Genomic DNA, 20,304 nt, shown 5'->3' with positions numbered 1-20,304 from the left:
ATAATTTATTTTTTATAATACATTTTATAATACATTTTTAAATTTACCTATTTTGTGTTGTCTGTTTTTCTGCTAACATTTGACTCTTTTAGGCTCCGTAGTCGTATCTAGAGCTTCTGATACTAGCCCAGATCTCATTTACCAATACTTAAATTAGTTATTAATTACACTAATTTGAGAAAAGGGGTTACAAGTGGCGAGCCAGCCAGGAGCCTAGTTATGAGTTAGCAGTGAACCACATTACACGTGTGTAACAATTTTTCCCAAGTGTGCTATTTATACTACTATTACTATTTATTTATAAGCTATTTGTCACATTTATAGATCACTCTTTACCAAACATGGAGTTTATTACGAGCTCAGGTATCAAAGTCCCCAATGCAGTAATAGTGAGTGGTTTGCTTGAATCACCAGAAGATGAGGAGATCGTAGACATCCTCAAGAAGTACGGCTCCATGAGACTTGTCCCAGTTACTGACATTAACTCAGAGTTTTATAAAAACCTGATTATTGAGTATCAAGATGGTGCTGCTATTGAAGCCTTAGCCTCTCTTCTGCCCTACACACATGAACTTAAGCACAATCCAGATGTAAAATACTATGTTCAAGCTCTGGCCAGTGTGTACACAACTAAAATTGGCTGCAGTGTTACCAAAGCCTACCTCGATGAAATAAAGAAGTTAGCAAAACTAAGTGGACGAGGCTTCGAAGAGGTGCTGAAAGACATGATGTCAGAAATCAGTGATACAATCGAGATTGATGGCAGTGGTGATAATGAGTTTGGAGCCAAACAGCTGAGCACGTCGCTTGACGCATTTGAACCCTCACACCCCCAGCTGTTTCCTGATTCTTCTCGAGAAAGTTTCATTCATAATGGTGCTGATCCATGCCCACCAGCTGATGTGAAGCGAAGTCTGTCAATAGTGGAGAGCGACCTGAATCCACCTGAAATTCAAAAGGTCATTGTTGAGCACATTGTGAGAAGAGATGAATTAAATACACATTCACACTTTCCCATCAAGCTTCGTTCATTCTCAGGCAAGCTTCCCAGACCCAATAGTGAGACAGATTATGACACATGGCGTTCACATGTTGAGCTTCTCAGAAAAGATCCCACCTTGTCTAATCTTCAGAAATCACGAAAAATATTTGAAAGTCTGCTCTCCCCTGCAGCAGATATTGTCAAGAGACTAAGCCCTGAAGCTACTCCTGAAACTTACCTTCAACTGCTGGACGCAGCCTTTGGAACCGTTGAGGACGGCGAGGAGCTTTTCGCTCAGTTTATGAATACTCTTCAGGATCCTGGTGAAAAGGCTTCTACTTACCTCTGCCGCCTTCAAGCTGCCCTGAACCTTGCTGTTAAGAGAGGAGGAGCTGCTGCTGGAGAAGCAGATAGACATATTCTAAAACAGTTTTGTCGTGGGTGTTGGGACAACCCTTTGCTCTCTGATCTCAACCTCGAAGGAAAGAAAAGTCATCCACCAGCATTTTCAGAGCTCCTATTATTAATCCGCACTGAGGAGGATAGGCAGGCAGCTAAAGCTACACGTATGAAAAAGCACCTTGGCTCACACCGACAGCGGGTTATGGCAAATTCTCAGAGTGCATGCATCTGCAGTCAACAAGCAACATTCCAGCCTGAGTCTGACCCACTGACAGAGCTTAAACAGCAGGTGGCATCTCTGCAGAGCCAACTGACCACGCTGATGTCTAAAAAATCCAAGAAAGCCCCAAAGACCAAGGGGAACACTGAGCATCAATCAAGTGGGCCAGTTTCCAAACTTGACCCCAGAGCACCAAGTTGGAAACCTACCAGCTCAAAGACAAGCACCCAGCCGAGACCTTGGTATTGTTTCAACTGCGGCGAAGACGGTCACATTTCCTCACCTTGCAGTAATGATCCAAACCCCACTCTTGTCAATGAGAAGAGAGATAAACTGAAAGAAAAACGACGCCTTTGGGAGGCTAAAGAGCACTCACCAGACAATAGGGATTTTTAGATGGAGTCTCAGTTGCAGGGCAAACTGAGGCTGAAGCAGTTCACCAACGCCCTGCTAAAGATAAAAGTGATACCAAACCCAAACCCAAGTTCAGTGCTACCCTGAACCAATCTAATGTTAGGAAACACCCCTTTAGAGTTCCAAAAAAACTTATAGGCACGAAAAGCACAGGCCAAGTTACCATCCAAGGCAAACAGTTCACCTGTCTCCTTGACACAGGCTCACAAGTAACCACAGTTACCAAGTCTTTCTATAATGAACACCTACATGAGCAAAAGATCGAACCACTTTATAACCTTTTGGAAGTTGAAGGCGCCAATGGTCAAACAGTGCCCTACCTTGGATATGTCGCAGTCACAATCACCTTCCCAAAACAGTTCCTTGGAGCTGAATATGAAGTCCCAACGTTGGCCTTGGTTGTCCCAGACAGTGGCACTTCAGGCTACCAGATACTTGTTGGTACAAACACACTCGATGTAGTGTATGGCATGTGTAAAGAGAAAAGTTCAGCAAGTCACCACCCTGTCCCAAACGGCTACAGAACAGTGCTGAAAATACTTCAACTGAGACAAGAACAAAGTCATGACAGTAATATCGGGCTTGTGAGAATGCAAGGCAGAGACAGAAAACTAATTCCAGCTGGAGGAACAGTTGTTTTGGAGGGAGTGGCATCAGTTAAAGAGTTCCATACTGAGAGGTCTGCTATCATGGAGTACCCTTCATCCTCTTCTCTACCTGGAGGGCTGCTAGTAAAGCCATGTCTCATTGATCTACCAGGCAAACTACCAGTTGTGATCTCAAATGAGTCTGAACATGACATTATTATCCCAGCTAAGAGTGTGATTGCTGAACTCAGTGCTATCCAAGTCATCTTATCTCATAAGCAGAGCGTGACCAATCCAGCTAAACCAGAACCCTCCAAAGCAGCTGACCTAGCCTTTGACTTTGGTGAGTCCCCAGTCCCTCCAGAATGGAAAGACAGAATTATTCAAAAATTAAATAGCATGCCTGAAGTCTTTGCCCAGAACGATACAGACTTTGGAAGGACAGACAAAGTCAAGCATCATATCAAGCTGTCCGATGAAACACCATTCAAACTAAGATCTCGACCGATACACCCACATGACGTAGAAGCTGTTCGTCAACACCTTCAAGAGCTTCTCGATGCTGGGGTGATTCGTGAAAGGTAGTCTCCATTCTCCTCTCCAATCGTTGTAGTCAGGAAGAAGAATGGCCAAGTACGCCTCTGTATAGACTACAGGAAACTGAACCTGCAGACAGTGAAAGATGCCTATGCACTTCCAAGGATGGATGACACCTTTACAGCACTCTCTGGTTCCAAGTGGTTCAGCGTCCTCGATCTAAAATCTGGCTACTATCAAATTGAAGTCGAGGAGGCTGACAGGCCAAAGACCGCCTTTGTATGCCCACTTGGATTCTGGGAATTTAATCGTATGCCCCAGGGGGTGACAAATGCCCCAAGTACCTTCCAGAGACTGATGGAAAAATGCATGGGAGACATGAATTTGAAGGAAGTTGTCGTTTTCCTGGATGACTTGATAGTTTTCTCGAAAACTTTAGAAGATCATGAGGCCAGACTCACCAAGGTTCTAAACCGCCTGAATGAGTATGGGCTCAAGTTGTCCCCGGAAAAGTGTAAATTCTTCCAGTCTTCAGTCCGGTACTTGGGCCATGTGGTCTCAGAGCATGGCGTGGAGACAGACCCAGAAAAGATTGCAGCGCTAAAGACCTGGCCAGTCCCTCAACATCTGAAAGAGTTGAAAGGCTTTCTTGGATTTTGTGGCTACTATAGAAAGTTCATTAAAGACTATTCAAGTATAATGAAACCTTTGAACGATTTAACATCTGGATACCCACCTCTAAGAAAGCACTCAAAGTCCAAGGAAAAAAATGGCCAATACTACCATCTAGGGATGTCCCGATCAGGTTTTTTTGCCCTCGAGTCCGAGTCCGAGTCATTTGATTTTGAGTATCTGCCGATACCGAGTCCCGATCCGATACTTCTATAATACATAAAAAAGAATAAATAAGAGCGAAAAAAACAGAACCAGGATGTTCCTTATGTCATGCCGCACGCATTGCTGTTTCTGGAGTCAAAAGAGTCTAACTCTCTGCCAGCGCATAACTACAGATGTGTTAAAAAATAATGAGAATATATATAGTATATGTACAGGGGTTAAATTGGGATTTGTTTTATGGGGATGCTCTGTTGGGAGGGAGGGCTCGAGGGGTAAAATGTTTAATCCTGATGACAGCAAAGCCACTGGTGTGTTTCAATGAAATTTTGTACCTCTGATAGGATTTTATAAGTTTCAGTTTTAAAGCTGTGCCACATGTTGACCCAAACTTTAAAACCTGAACTTTAAATTATGCAAATCTATGAGTCTGACACCCTAGATGCATTTGTTGCACATGTCATTATGCACAATTGTTCAAACTTTAAAGGAAGTTATAAGAATCAACCTCCTTGACTAATTCTAGGCATAAGATAGGCTACCCAGACTCAATTAACAAGAAAAACAACATACTGATTCAGCAATATATCTTATAAATTACCCATAGAGATTCCCTAAGCTGGTTAGCAGTTAGTTATAAAATACCTATAGTTAGGTCGTAATTAATCTGTATAATCAAAATACATTATTTTATTAAACTATACAATCAGTTGTATCCAGTTATCTAGTTAACATATTGTAATGAGATGAGTGACATGGTTAGACATGCTTTAATACTTTGTTTCTAGACTTCTATTAAGTTTTCTCGACGTGGGCACCATTCTTACCTCTCTCTCATGTCATCTCTACAGTATCTTGCGCGAATGCGCGTTCTTGAGGTTCTGAGTGAGACGCGGAGCTGCGTCTGAGCACATGGTGACAAAAACGATCAACGCGTCGTTTAAATGAGCGGTAAAAACACGGTTTTGTCGTGGGTTCCTTGCACGCACGAGTGTGAAGCCTATGAATGAATTTGAAAGCACCGTAGCACGTCAATAGGCCTGTTCGACTTCACGCAGCGCCGCAACAATCGACAGCCGGGCGACGTCAAACCACCGCGAGAGTGATCCGCGAAATCTTACGGAGGAGTTTGCTTTTAAATCGCTCTCGCGGAACTTAGACGTCATCCGGCTGCCGGTTGTTGGGGCGCTGCATGAAGTCAAACAAGCCTATTCTCTTCTCATCAGTTCACACGCACCAGCGCAGCGCGTACACTGGCGCGGAGCAGAGCGAGACCTTAATGGATTTTAAACCCTGCATATGTATCCGAGTCCTGATCGGGAGGTAACGGCCGATTCCGATCGAGTCTGAAACCACGTGATCGGGGCCGATTTCCGATCATGTGATCGGATCGGGACATCCCTACTACCATCCCAAAGAACCATTTCTGAACCGTTGGACTCCCGCCTGCCAGCAGGCATTTGAGATGATCATTGGCAAGTTGACAATGTCCCCAGTTTTGGCCTTTGCAAATCCTGCACTTCCTTACATCCTTCACACAGATGCGAGTTGCACCGGCCTCGGAGCGGCTTTATATCAGGAGCAGGAGGGACAGCTGCGTGTCATCGCCTATGCAAGCCGAGGGTTATCACGTAGTGAGTCCCGTTATCCAGCTCATAAGCTTGAGTTCTTAGCGCTGAAATGGTCTGTAACAGAGAAGTTTAGTGACTACCTCTATGGCAATCAGTTTACAGTAGTTACTGACAGCAATCCCCTTACCTACATACTCACCTCAGCCAAACTTGATGCAACCAGCTACAGGTGGTTAGCTGCTCTCTCTACCTTCTCCTTCAAACTCCAGTACAGGCCGGGAAAGCAGAATGGAGATGCTGATGCACTGTCGCGACGTCCCCATGGCAATCTGCGTGACGACCCCTCATCTCAAAAAGAGTGGGACAGGATCTGCCAGTTCACACAACATCATCTGTCAGATCCAGATAACATTGAAGCTGTGAATCAGGGGGTTGTTCATGCCATATGTGAGAGACAACTGATCTATTGTGCCAATGATGAAATGGGCAAAGATGGAAACATCTCCCTCGTCGAGAGCCTTGCCATCTCTGGAGATGCTGTACCTGACAGTTTTGAGAAGGAAGATGAGCTTGGAGGCCTCCCCAGTGTCCCCCACCTATCAGAAGCAGATCTCAGAGACAAACAGAGAGCCGACCAGTGCATTAAACATGTCATCTCCCAGATTGAGAGTGATAAGAAACCACCACCCACTGTGAGAGCTTTGCTTCCAGACCTACCTCTGTTGTTGAGAGAGTTAACCAGACTTGAACTGCAGAACGGCATCCTCTATAGAACACGCCAAGAAGAAGGCCAAACACAGTACCAGCTAGTCTTACCTGAAGAACTTCGTGAGACAGTCTTAATGAGCCTGCATGACAACATGGGTCATATGGGAAAAGACCACCTGCTGGACTTGGTCAGAGCCAGATTCTACTGGCCGAGGATGTCCTCTGACATTGAGAAGAAAATTAAGATGTGTAACAGGTGTGTGCTCAGGAAAACCTTACCTCAGAGGGCAGCACCTTTAGTGAACATCAGGACAACAAGACCGCTTGAATTGGTCTGCATGGACTTCTTGTCAATAGAACCAGACCGAAGCAACACAAAAGAAATTCTTGTGATCACAGATCATTTTACAAAATACGCAGTGGCTATCCCAACACCAAACCAAAAGGCTCAAACAGTTGCAAAGTGCTTATGGGATAATTTCATCATTCATTATGGCTTTCCAGAGAAACTGCATAGCGACCAAGGTCCTGATTTTGAGTCACGGTTAATCAAACAACTGTGTGAAGTTGCAGGCATACAGAAAATTAGAACAACTCCGTACCACCCAAGGGGCAACCCGGTGGAACGTTTTAACCGCACTCTGTTGGACATGCTTGGCACTCTGGAAAACCAGGATAAGTCACACTGGAAGGACTTTGTAAAGCCTTTGGTCCATGCGTATAATTGTACCAGAAATGAAGTGACTGGGTTCACACCCTATGAGTTAATGTTTGGACGCCAGCCACGCCTGCCAGTCGACCTTGCATTTGGCTTACCTGTCAAAGAAGAGCAACAAAAGTCACACTCCCAATATGTAAAACACCTCAAATCCCGCCTCGAGGAGAGCTACAAAATAGCTACAAGGAGTGCTGCCAAGGTGGCTAAAAAGAACAAAACAAGGTTTGACAAGCGTGTTGCTTCTTCGGCTCTGGACATTGGAGACAGAGTACTTGTCAGGAATGTACGCATTCGTGGAAAGCACAAGCTTGCAGATAAATGGGAGTCTACTGTCCATGTGGTAGTGAGGAAAGCTGGAGACCTTCCCGTTTACACAGTAAAGCCAGAGACTGGAGAAGGCCCCTGGCGCACACTGCATCGAGACCTCTTGCTCCCATGTGGGTTCCTCCATGTAACACCAGAAGAACAACCTAAACCACTTGAGCGTCGCAAAACACGCCAGAACATTCACAGTGACACCAGAGAAGTTGATCAGTCCTCAGATGAAGATGAAATCACTCCTGTTACTTGGTCCCTAAAATAATCAATTCCAGAAGTAACCAGATATATTGTCTCACGAAATGTTCCAAGACACCATGGTCCAAGCCATTCTAATAAGAATCTAATGACAAACCTCAACAAGGTGATTGATGATGTCCCAGCTAATGAGAGTAGCCTACCTGATGTTGCTCCAGTCAACAGAGTAACCCTGAATCCAAACTTACCTGGAAATGAACCTGTGGAAATAGAAAACTTACCTGGAAATGAATCTGGAGAATTAGAACACTTACCTCGAAATAAACCTGTGGAAATAAAAAACGTACCTGAAAATGAACCTGTGGAACGAGAAACAAACCTATCTGACAGTGGAAACCTTGTTAAAGGCTCGGATGATGACTTCACTAAACAACTTCCAGTCCCTTCCGACATGCCAGAATGTGATGAGACAAATGTTCCTGAAAATGAAGGAGAAAATGAGATTAAGGGGACGGAGGAACAAGTAATAACTGATGACCTAGTCAGGAGGTCCCTGAGAAATCGTCAGCCACCTAGGCGGCTGGAATACACTGAACTGGGAAACCCCTTAGTCACAGTGGTGAAGTCATTCTTTCAAGGGCTGACCACTGTGTGGGACGATCTCATAAGTGAGAGTGATGCATCAGCTCATCCCCCTGTCTTGTCCCTCCCAATGATAACTGTTTAAAGATTGCTATGCACAGGGACGTGCATAATTTAGGAGGGGAGAGTGTAACCCACACAAGGTTACTGAGTGCAATTCTCTTCATCGCCTGCGAGTGGCGCAAAGGAATCACTCTGCCTGCAAGTTGCCAGGCAACATACCAGTAAAACAAACACTTGATGACTTTCCTCCGGTGAAGACGCTGTTAGAAAGTATCAAGATCTGGTTGAAAGCAGTGAGACAGAGAGAAAGTTAAGCTGCTGATATTGAGTTTTTCAAGATACCTCCGATTGGTTTTTAGAAAGGGATAGATCTGATTCTGACCCTAGCGGTCAGTGGCGAGCCAACCGCAGAACTGAACGGACCAAGATCCTGGTGTGGCCAGCTGTGGCATCTTTGGACCTATGATCATCATCATATGCCTCCATTTTAAATACAGATAAGAACACGTAAACCTACCCGGGTAGTGAAGAGAACACATATATATACTTCAAGAAACACACACAAACACCCTGAGAACTTCCATGGACTCTTTCCTCAATTGAGTTATTTATTTTGAGTTTATGGTGCACTGTGCACTCAGGAAGCCGGCTTAGATAGGCAGGGATTGTAAATAATTTATTTTTTATAATACATTTTATAATACATTTTTAAATTTACCTATTTTGTGTTGTCTGTTTTTCTGCTAACATTTGACTCTTTTAGGCTCCGTAGTCGTATCTAGAGCTTCTGATACTAGCCCAGATCTCATTTACCAATACTTAAATTAGTTATTAATTACACTAATTTGAGAAAAGGGGTTACACTAGGTTTGGCCACTATGTTGATATTGCCGTTTGTCGAGCCTGAGCTGTCTACAGAGATCGCGTTTTTTACAGTTTGATCAGCGGACAGGCAGCAAGCAGATAGTGAGGAGATGTTTGCTGTATGTAACAAAAAATGTTTTATGGTCTAAAACGCGTCAATTCGCTTAGAGCGCCTTTAAAGGAATATTCCACTTTCTTAAAAGAAAAATCCAGATAATTTACTCACCACCATGTCATCCAAAATAAAGATGTCTTTCTTTGTTCAGTCAAGAAGAAATTATGTTTTTTGAGGAAAACATTGCAGGATTTTTCTCATTTTAATGGACTTTAATAGAACCCAACATTTAATACTTAACTCAATACTTAACAATTTTTTTAACGGAGTTTCAAATGACTATAAACGATCCCAAACGAGGCATAAGGGTCTTATCTAGCGAAACGATTGTCATTTTTGACAAGAAAAATAAAAAATATCCACTTTTAAACCACAACTTCTCGTCTAGGTCCGGTCCAGCGCAACCTAACGTAAATGCGTAGTGACGTAGGGATGGTCACGTGTTACATATATATAACGCAAATTTGCGGACCATTGTAAACAATAAACTGACACAAAGACATTAACTAGTATCATTTGACATACAACAACGTAGGAACGGTCCTCTTTCAACACATTTGTAAACACTGGGGCGGAGTTTCGCGTTCGTCCTCTGTGACCTCTTGACGTCATGACGTATTGCGTGGGGTCACGCTGACGCATCACGACTGGTTCTAGACGAGAAGTTGTGCTTTAAAAGTGGATATTTTTTAATTTTCTTGTCAAAAATGACAATTGTTTCGCTAGATAAGACCCTTATGCCTAGTTTGGGATCGTTTATAGTCATTTGAAACTCTGTTAAAAAAATTAAGTATTGAGTTAAGTATTAAGTGTTGGGCTCTATTAAAGTCCATTAAAATGAGAAAAATCCTGCAATGTTTTCCTCAAAAAACATAATTTCTTCTCGACTGAACAAAGAAAGACATCAACATTTTGGATGACATGGTGGTGAGTAAATTATCTGGATTTTTCTTTTTAAGAAAATGGAATACTCCTTTAAGCTGAAGGCACGCACACTGTTCGTTCTGAAGGCCTAGGCAGATTTCTTTGACCTTGACAACACATGATGTCAGCCGCTGTCTGAAATATGATTGGATAAATGCTCCATAATAAATATACACTACTGCAAGCAGCGCAACCAAGAGAAAAGCTATAAAAAAAGATAATAGACTATTGTGGGATTCATTTAATACACATTTATAAAAAAAATATTTATTGTTTAGGCCAGCAGAGAAGGTCACTGACAAGAAGTGAGGATGGGTTGCAGAGTTCACTTTTATCCAATTACACTACCGTACCTTTAATAACAGTTAAAGTGATTAACAACTCTGCTCTCAAGGACATTATAGTGTTTAAAAAGAACTCACGTGTCACATCCAGTTATGTTTTTGCTGAGATCCATGTGAAATACAAACTTAGAGATGAGGAAATGCCATAACATCCTTCGTCATAACACATATGAGGAGATTGGTTTGTGACAATGACAGAAGCGCTAAGGTAAATCTACCATATTGGATCTGAATAATGATCCAACAGCATTGGAGAGAAGCAAAGCCTTGTTAGTAATTATCGATCTGTTTCTCACGAGAGGGTTAGCAGCAGGAATGACAAAGTCTGTTTTTTTAATGGCAGTGGCTGTCGCACCGGTAGGATGTCTGGATGAGCGAATCAATCAGGTTTGTTCCAGGAAACTATGCAGTTCCAATGAGACACTCATGACGCATCAGACGAAAGACATTGTATGAAATATCTTTTTTACAGTAGCTCACAGTGACAATGGTGGAAGATTTTTGTTGAAAATGAGATGTGTTGCATCTCTGTGTAAAAAATTGCTTCAGGGTGTTTTCGATCATCGCTTACTGGCCCAAGTCAAAAGAGTTCATACAATGTTCTTCCGTCATGAAAAATTGAGTGACAAATCCTATCGACTTAAGGTTGTCAAAAATTGATTATATCTCTGGATCTGAATGTCACAGAGACTTACTCTCACTTGATTTGTGCTGGTAAGGCCGATAAGTAACAAAAAAGCAAACAACTAGAGGAATCTACACTGTAAAAATTCCTTGTTGCACTTAAATGTTTAAATTGTAAACAACTTGGCTTAAACAAGTCATTTCAACTTTCTTGACTACACTGAAGAAAATAAAAGCTGGATTTAGTTAAAATTATAGTGCATCATTTTGCTTAAAGGGGTCATAGGGTGAAAATCTTTTAGTGCTACAGGATAATTGGGTCCCCAGTGCCTCCATCAACCCAGAAAATGTGAAAAAGAACAACCCAGTAACTTTGTTTTTGCAAGCATGTAAAAAATTAGGTTGTTCAGATTTCGCCTGTTTTGTGAGGTAGGTAGCAAGGCCAATCAAAATCCTGCAACGGTTCGAAAAGTGTCTAAAACGGGTGAATTGTGACATTCCTAAAATTCACAGGCGGGGATGCGGGCGGATAATTAACTTGCGCGGGCGGGTAGTAGCGTGAAAGAAAATGTGCAATATTTGTATGTCTAAATTACCATTACACACACAACATATGACATTTGACCCATCATGTCACCACCACTGCGACAGTGTGACCTTTCTTGATGCTTCTTGTAGCATAGTTGGAGCGAGTGTTGCAGAAGTTGCATAAAGTTTTGCCGTCGATAGCCAGAAACTGGGAACGTCTTCTCTTAGAAACCATTTCGAGACTTGTAGGAGCACAGCAGGAGTTGTGTAGGTAGGTTGTATTTTTTCTTGTTCTTTTTTGCATTAATAGGTCTATTTGGGTGATTCTCACGAAATCCAGACTTATGCTGCGTTTACACCAACCGCGTTTCAGGCATCAAAATCGCGTCTACCATGACTAGTTTGCCACTTGAACAGTTTGAATGTAGATGCACGAAAAAGCAAGCATTTGACACACGTCAGAGGCAAAATCCGCTTCTTGTGGGAGGGGCAAGTGCTATGCGGTTGTCTGTTTGCAAGATGACTGATGTTGATTTTATAGAGAGAGTTACCGCTAACCGGTTACCGGTAACCTTATTATAGGGGGAAAATAAACGGCACGGGTCGATAAAGTCACGTGACTCAAAAGTGAAATGTTTATTTTAACCAGGTAGCCCGATGTCCTCACTGACACTCTTCCAAGCGAGGTCCTTTTTATTCCTGAACTTGTGTCGTATAGCTCCGGGTGACTGCTTATGGGCAATATCAAGCTTTCCTTCAGGTTGAATGAGTGACTCTCTGCCGGGTGGAGCTGCCGCCACAGTAGCAAGCAGACTCCTGATTGGTTAACGCTGCGCAAAATTCCTAATTTTTCAACGCGGGTGTCAGCCGCCAATTCGTCAAACGCAAAATGCACAAACAGCACCATTCGCGCGTACCGCGCCAGGCGGTAAATTCGCGCCATTCGCGCGAACGAGGCGGAATCGCGTTTTCCGCGCTGTGTCAAATTTCATTGAAATAGTGTTGCATGATGCACCGATACTTCAAAAGCACCGTGATTCTTGGAAATTAAAAACATTACAGTTCCTACAAAAATATGATGGAATTGAATGGGTACCGTCAACTGTGTGCTTACCATCATTTATCAAAATATTTTCTTCATCATTTATCACAATACTTCCAAAATATTTTTTCCTACTATGGAAGTCAATGGACACTATATGCTGTGTGTTTACCATCATTTCTCAAAATATCTTCTTTTGTGTTTGTTAGAAAAAAAATCATATAGGTTTAGAACAACATGAGGATGAGTAAATGATGACAGAATTTTCATTTTAAAGCGAACTATCCCTTTAAATGTGGAAAAAACAACAAAATTGGTTTGTATGATGTCATTTGAAATCATGTGCAAAGTAATACATGAAGAGAGTTTGTAACTGTATGCTTTTTATTTTGATACTCTTACTTTGCATTTACTATTTTTATCAAAATGTTTCATGACACCTAATAAGTCTAATTTCACGAGAATCATCCATTTGTGTATAGTTATCAGGTTCCATAGCCTATTTAGGTGCCGATGGTAGGCTACTTGAATGGTGCAAAACAAAGCGCACTTTAGCCTGTTTCATTAGCCCATTCATGACGCTGTTGTGATTTTGAGAGAGGTACGAGATAAAAAATAAAGCACTTTAATTGGAATGATTTTATTGTGTGATTTATGCGTGTGCAGGTATGGGTCGAGTAACGGGGCCAAATATTAACGGGTCTGGGCGGGTGCGGATTTAATTTTGATATTATCACTGGTGATGTGTCGGATCTGGTGCTGAACTTTGCGGGAACGGGTCTCCAAAAATGGACCCGTGCAGACTTTGAGGCCAATTACAAAAATACCACCCCTTTATCTGCACTATCCAACCATGACACTGCCATTTATTGCAGGAAGAAAGAAAGAAACAAAAGATCATTGACAGTTCAATTGAGTTTCAATTTCAACAAACCACCATCACTGCGATCAGTGTTTACATTTCATCAGCTCATTTACATTTTAAAGGACACACCCCAAAACGCCACTTTTTTGCTCGCACCTACAAAATGGGAATTTTAACATGCTATAATAAATTATCTGTGGAGTATTTTCAGCTAAAACTTCACATACGCACTCTGGGGACACCAAAGATTTATTTTACATTTTTAAAAAAATATGATATGTGACCCCTTTAAAATGAAACTTACTTAAAAAATATTTTTAAGTAAATCCAGCATATTATTTTTTCAGTTTATTGAAGAGTTGAAAAATTAAAAAATAAGTTAAATGGGCTTAAGTTATTATTTTATTTTTTATAATGTATAGCAACTTCTAAATAGTCAAAAAAGTTCAAATAACTTACAAATTCAAGTTGTTTAAACTTAAACATTTAAGTGTAACAAGGATTTTTTTCCCCACTGATAGCAACCAATCCGATAGGCTTACTTTGAAGGCTATAGCAACCAGCAAAATGACTCAGCCATATTTGAGTACCAGTCTTTACGGCAAGTGTAACGATACCCACTAAAAGCATCCTAACAACTGGACTTCTTTTATTTAATCCAGTGTATGAAAGCATTTGTTGAGACATTTTGGTGGCTTTTTTGGAACTCCTCACAATTCAAATGTGCCCGTCTAGTTGTAAAAGCTATGATTTGCTTAAAAAGCACCACTAACATTATGTTAGTGACAGTCCACAGCAGTTCAGTTTCTTGTTGGTGTTGTTGTGTTGAAAGAAATGTTACCGTGTCTGTGAAAACCCTTTTGTTGTAATAAATAAAATCATCCTAAAGAACAGTCTGTGAAAACCTTGATTTAATATTGACTGAGTAAGGTCATGTCAAAGATTGAAATCATAGTAAAACATCAAACTTTGATGCTCCTATAACCCCATCATTCAATTGAGACAGCGTTATAAATAATCTATGACTTGATAACATTATTGATAATTATTAATAACATAAACGGATTCATTAATTCTTGAAAAGTTGTCCAAACAGAAACTTCTCTAAAAGATGAAACCTAACTTTAAATGGTGATACCAAAAGAGCCCACACTTATTAAATGTGACAGCAAAAGCTCCCTTAGTCATTATAAGGATTGGATGACGATAACTTCACCTGGGGATCTGGAGATTCGCCTCAAACTTTGAGTGACCCTTATTTTTCCCTCTTGAGACAGAAAGGGTGTACAGGACTCATTACTGTTATCAGGTTACATGTGAAGCTTTCCTTCACAAATGAGTTCATATGTGGTGGCACACATGAGCATATGCTGTTAACAGATACTGTAGGGAGTTGTGTAAAGCATCACAAAATAAACTAAAATATTGTATTGTTTTAACTTTAAATATGTTTACAAAGTTATTCAAAAAATTAAATGTAGATGGCATAAGAACCCATCAAAAGTTAAACATCAGAATACACACACACTTCCTAAAGTCTTACACAGTCCCTCGGTTCAATAGTATCCCTTCCCCCATACATACTCTCGTAACTTCTGCGGGCGGGCCAGGGTTGTAAATGACACCGGGGCTATTAATTAATTAATGGCCTTTATCCGAGAGGCTCCGCTCTGAGAGTGCAGTGTGTCCGTGGAAAGGTAAAAGCCTGGCAGTATTTTGGACAGGAAGAAAACAGAATGGCTTTAATGTAGGGGAGGCGGTGGCCGTTTCGCTTAGAGCGACTATCAATCACCTGGACTATTGTGGTCCTGCGCAGTTTTCCAGCAGAAAGGAGAGAAAGGCGGAGGGATGAGACGGGGAAGAAGAAGAGGGAAGATGGCGACCGAGGGGCCTACGCACCCACCACCAACCCTCGTCCCGTTGCTCATGAGCGTGGTGGCCGTCCTCATCTCTCACCACATCTTCAATGCCGCTGCCCAGATCCCAGACCCCGAGGTAAGTGCTGTGGACCGAGTTTTATGGTGTCAAGCTGCTGTTGTGCTCCCTTTGTATTGAACAGGTTGGCGGGAACCGCTTTGTTTTTATAGCTCTGCTGCACTAAAATGACACAACTGCAGATGTTTATTTGAATTCAGAAGCCACATCAGGGGAGAAGCATGTACTACTGTTGATCTCTCTGAAATGCTTTTAAATTATTAGGAAACATTTATAATATGCACACACTACAACAAAAACTCTAAAGTGCATTATTTCAGTGGTTCTGTTTTGTTGTTCTCAAAAAAAGAAACTAAAGATGAAAAGCTGAAACGAAGCACAAGTTATGCAAACCAAGGACACATTTATTTGTTTTCTTCATCCTCTGTTTTATGTGGAGCGGTCCTTTGAACCTCAGAGTGGGGTGTGCGGTTTAGTGGAAGGTCATTGCTATAAATTCTCACACTGACTGATGGATAATAGATAAATGGATTTATGATTGATAATTTCATGTACACCCCGAATCACATTTACACCTGCCTGTGTTTGGACGTTGGAACAGTGTTGCAACTAGAAGCAGTGTCACTATTATTATGGTTCAAAATAGGATTAGGATTATTAATGGATTAGTCCATTTTCTTAAAAAAATCCAAATAATTTACTTACCACCATGTCATCCAAAATGTTGATGTCTCTCTTTGTTCAGCCGAGAAGAAATTATGTTTTTTGAGGAAAACATTCCACGATTTTTCTCATTTTAATGGACTTTAATGGACCCCAACACTTAACAGTTTTAATGCAGTTTAAATTTGCAGTTTCAAAGGACTCTAAATGATCCCAAACGAGGCATAAGGGTCTTATCTTAACTTTATTAGTATAATTCGACATACAACAACGTCGGAACGTCCTCTTTCTCCAGACTTGTAAAGACTGGGGCGAAGTTTCGCATACGTCATCTGTGACCTCTTGATGACGTATTACATAAGGTCGCGCTGCATATTTTTATTTTTCTTGCCAAAAATGACAATCGTTTCGCTAGATAAGACCCTTATGTCTCGTTTGAGATTGTTTAGAGTCATTTGAAACTGCAATTTAAACTGCATTAAAACTGTTAAGTGCTGGGGTCCATTAAAGTCCATTAAAATGAGAAAAATCCCGGTATGTTTTCATCAAAAAACATAATTTCTTCTCGACTGAACAAAGAAAGACATCAACATTTTGGATGACATGGTGCCGAGTAAATTATCTGATTTTTTTTAAGAAAATGGACTAATCATTTAAATTAATTATTAAAGTCTCATGAAATGCAGTTTGCAATATATTTAATATCTGCACTTTTTAAATAGGATATTCAATGAGAAAAATATAGGGCAAGATTTGATTTTATACACTGAATTGGATATGAGAATGGAGACGGGTGTTTTGCACGCTTTTATTTAGAATGATGTCCCCTAATACATCATGAACAATAAAGCCCGGAGAATAGTCTGTTTTTTTACGTGTACACGAAGGTATGCGCATGTTCGAATGCAGAGTCTTGAAAAGGACCGCTTATTTGACTCGTACGTGTACACAGATATTCAACGCATGCGCATTGCAACAAAATGCAATGCATCTCCTGGGCAACATACTACATTGTAGGCGTAGGTCGTGGAAGCATGTATAATGTACGTGCGGTTACAAAAATCTGGCAGTGCGCTGTGCAAGGCCTCTTCAACTACTCTTCTTCGAGGGCCAGATTTTAAAAATGTAAATATGATACGGGCCAAACTTGTACACCTATTTTTACTTTTGAGATTTTTTTGTACTTTTATATATTATTATCATTATTTTGTTATGTTACTTTTTTTTATAGGTCATATATTAAAGGGGTTTTAGTGTGAAAATCTGACTTTTCCATATTTAAGTGCTATATGGGTCCCCAGTGCTTCTATCAACCTAATAAATGTGAAAAAGAACAACCCAGTAACTTAGTTTGCAAGCATGCGTAAAATTAGGTCTTTCAGATTTTGTCTGTTTTGTGAAGTAGGTAGCAAAGCCAGTTACAATAACACCGCCCCTTAATCACTATCCAACCACGGAAATGCAATTTAGTTCAGAGAGAAAGAGAGAGAGAGAGAAAAAAATTGACAGCACAATTGAATTTCAATGGCAACAAACCACCATCACTGCGATCAGTGTTTGCATTTCATCAGCTCATTTGCATAAAAGGACACACCCAAAAACGGCACATTTTTGCTCAGGCCTACAAAGTGGCAATTTTAATATGCTATAATAAATTATCTGTGTTGAATTTTGAGCTAAAACTTCACATACACACTCTAGGGACACCAAACACTTCTTTTACATCTTAAAAAAAATCTCATAATATGACCCCTTTAAAAAACATGCTTTTTCAAAAAAGACTGGAGTTCGCCCCCTAGTGGCAGTTGTAATGAAATTTTAGTTTAATTGTAAATTCTTACCAACATGGGAGAGAAGCTTATTCCTGCGCATCATCTACGAATATTTATACCTAATAATGTACTTTTTTTATTAATTTACCTAAAAGGATTTGAGTGGTACTGAAAAACGGATTAAAACTTCAATATCCTTGCACACAGTGTTTTAATTGGAACACACTGAAATACATCAATTCCGGTCGGTGTGTCACATGCAGTGTACTCACACAAGTTTATTTTTTAATGCATCAAAAGCTTAAATCGGAAATAACGCACCTGCAGATGGTTAGCACCCCACGCAGCCCCTTTCTGACTTTCCTCCCCATTTATCGTCCATCATTTGTCATGTACACTGGACAGGCGGCTTTAAAGTAATCACGCTGATATGCGGGCAAAGATGACTGGTGGGCCGGATAAAGATCATTATAGAATCACACAAGTAAAAAGTGCAAAAGTTCTACGCAGACCCCTGATAATCCAGAAACATGACATCACACGGCAAGCCGTTTTCTTTAAAAACTCATTTTAAAAATATTTGTAATTTTAAAATATACTGTCTATTCTAGTATGCAGCAAGACTGTCATCCGGACAGCTTCTTTTATGTATTTTATATCCTTTCAAACAAGCATTTTTTGGGATTGTTTGACACAGCTATGGAAGTCAGTGTAACGAAAGGTTTAGTGTGACTGTGGCACAAGAAGTTAACAGTACTGCATTTGTTGTTTGTTTAGTTGGTGGTCAGTTTTATGAACAAGCCATTATAATGTGTCTGTGTATTATATCTATGTCGGAACAGAAGGGGAATGCAAGCTACAGCACTGAAAATGCAATGAGAACATGTTTACATTGTTCCCTCATAATCTGCTAATGTCAGAGGATGATGATTCATGCAACTGCAGACATTCTTAAATTAAAAAAAGACCAATTCAGACAATAAACGATTATTCATACTCTATTATCAACTGCTTATAGACATTTGACCATTTTTCCATCTTGTACATTACATCAAGCAGGCATGTAAGGGTCATTTTTAGAGGTGATGTCATTTTTATGAAAACATTTCCCATAGGGCAGTTAAGGGTCATTTTGGGTGAAAAAACATGGAAATACTTTTAGAGTTTTGGCAAACAGCATAATTGCAACATAATGAAACTCCTTCTTCATGAAAATGGCAGTTTAAGCTGAAGTGATGATGGAAAATATTATCCAATTATTGTGATAAGGGTCATAAGATTAAGCAGTTACAGAATGAATAAAAAGCACACAATTCTTTGGACGCTTATTCAAGCTTTTCAAATAAATAACACACTTAAATAATAATGCTTGCAAACAATAGCTTCTAGGTTTTAGGTAAGCTTTGTTTCTGCATGAATTAAATGCTAAATTGTTGTGTGTTTTGTTTGCGGTTTACTGCACACAACAGTGTTTAGTGTAATGGCAGCTTGTATTGTTAAATAAATGCAAGAAAGAAGACCAATTGAAATTTAACATGCAAATGAATGAACTTTTTTTGTTATATGGAATTCGGCTGGATATTTTTACATTTAAGTCATTAGTATAAAGCGCATAAATAAAATAGCACACACATAAAACATTAAATCTATATTTGAATTTGGACAAAATTGCGGAGAATAAAACAGTAAGGATGTCAATACATACAGTAACAGGGTTGCCTTTTGTAACATAATCAGTATTTTTGTGTCTTTTAAAATGCAAATGAGTTGATCTCTGCACTAAATGGCAGTGCTGTGGTTGGATGATGCAGATTAGGGGCTGTATTATCCCCTTCTGACATCACAAGGGGGGCCAAATTTCAATGAGCTATTTTTTCACATGCTTGCAGAGAATGGTTTCCCAAAACTAAGTTAGTGGGTTGTTCTTTTTTTACATTTTTTATGTTGATAGAAGCACTGGAGACTCAATTATACCACTTAAACATGGAAAAAGTAAGATTTTTGTGATATGTCCCCTTTAACTGGTGACAGTACAGGTGTCTTCCACATTGACGTTGATAGCAGGTGTCAAGAGCACCAGTTTACACCCACTGTTAATTAAACCCATATAGGGTCTATCACCCAGGTGCTTTACATTTTTTTCCAGTCAACTGAATGTTTAACGCCCACATGAAATGACACAAATATGTTTCAGTGACAATCTTTATGGTCCAGAGTACTCAGCAAGCGGTGGAGTTAAAAGAGAAAACTGCATAATATATACATACATCTCTAAATGTCTGTAAAACATTAAAAGTTGGACAGATCAGAGCATCTGTCTGCCTGATATTTTTTGTTTCTTGAGGTGTTTACAGATACAGGGTTCCCACACCTTAGTTAACTTCAAATTCAAGGACCTTTCAAGGACTTTCCAGGTCCAATACCCTCAAATTCAAGAACTAATGTGGGGACACATTTCAAGTGAGAGCAAGGTTATATCATGTTATCTTATAAG

The 20,304-nt window shown here is 40.3% G+C and overlaps 1 protein-coding gene across 1 annotated transcript in view; it reads left to right on the top strand.

Annotated features, from left to right (window-relative positions):
- Nucleotides 1–15,036: 15,036 nt before the first annotated feature.
- The window catches only part of tmie (transmembrane inner ear), a 34,440-nt gene continuing 29,172 nt past the window's right edge, over nucleotides 15,037–20,304 (top strand). Inside the window, exon 1 of the mRNA XM_055203058.2 lies at nucleotides 15,037–15,435. Coding sequence (XP_055059033.2) covers nucleotides 15,289–15,435 — 147 coding nt within the window. The 5' untranslated portion in view covers nucleotides 15,037–15,288. The remainder of the gene's footprint in view (nucleotides 15,436–20,304) is intronic.

This window comes from Misgurnus anguillicaudatus, chromosome 2, assembly GCF_027580225.2.
Source record: "Misgurnus anguillicaudatus chromosome 2, ASM2758022v2, whole genome shotgun sequence".
Classification (NCBI taxonomy): domain Eukaryota; kingdom Metazoa; phylum Chordata; class Actinopteri; order Cypriniformes; family Cobitidae; genus Misgurnus; species Misgurnus anguillicaudatus.
Note: the sequence above shows the minus strand (reverse complement) of the source record. Positions and strands in the feature narration are given on the sequence as shown.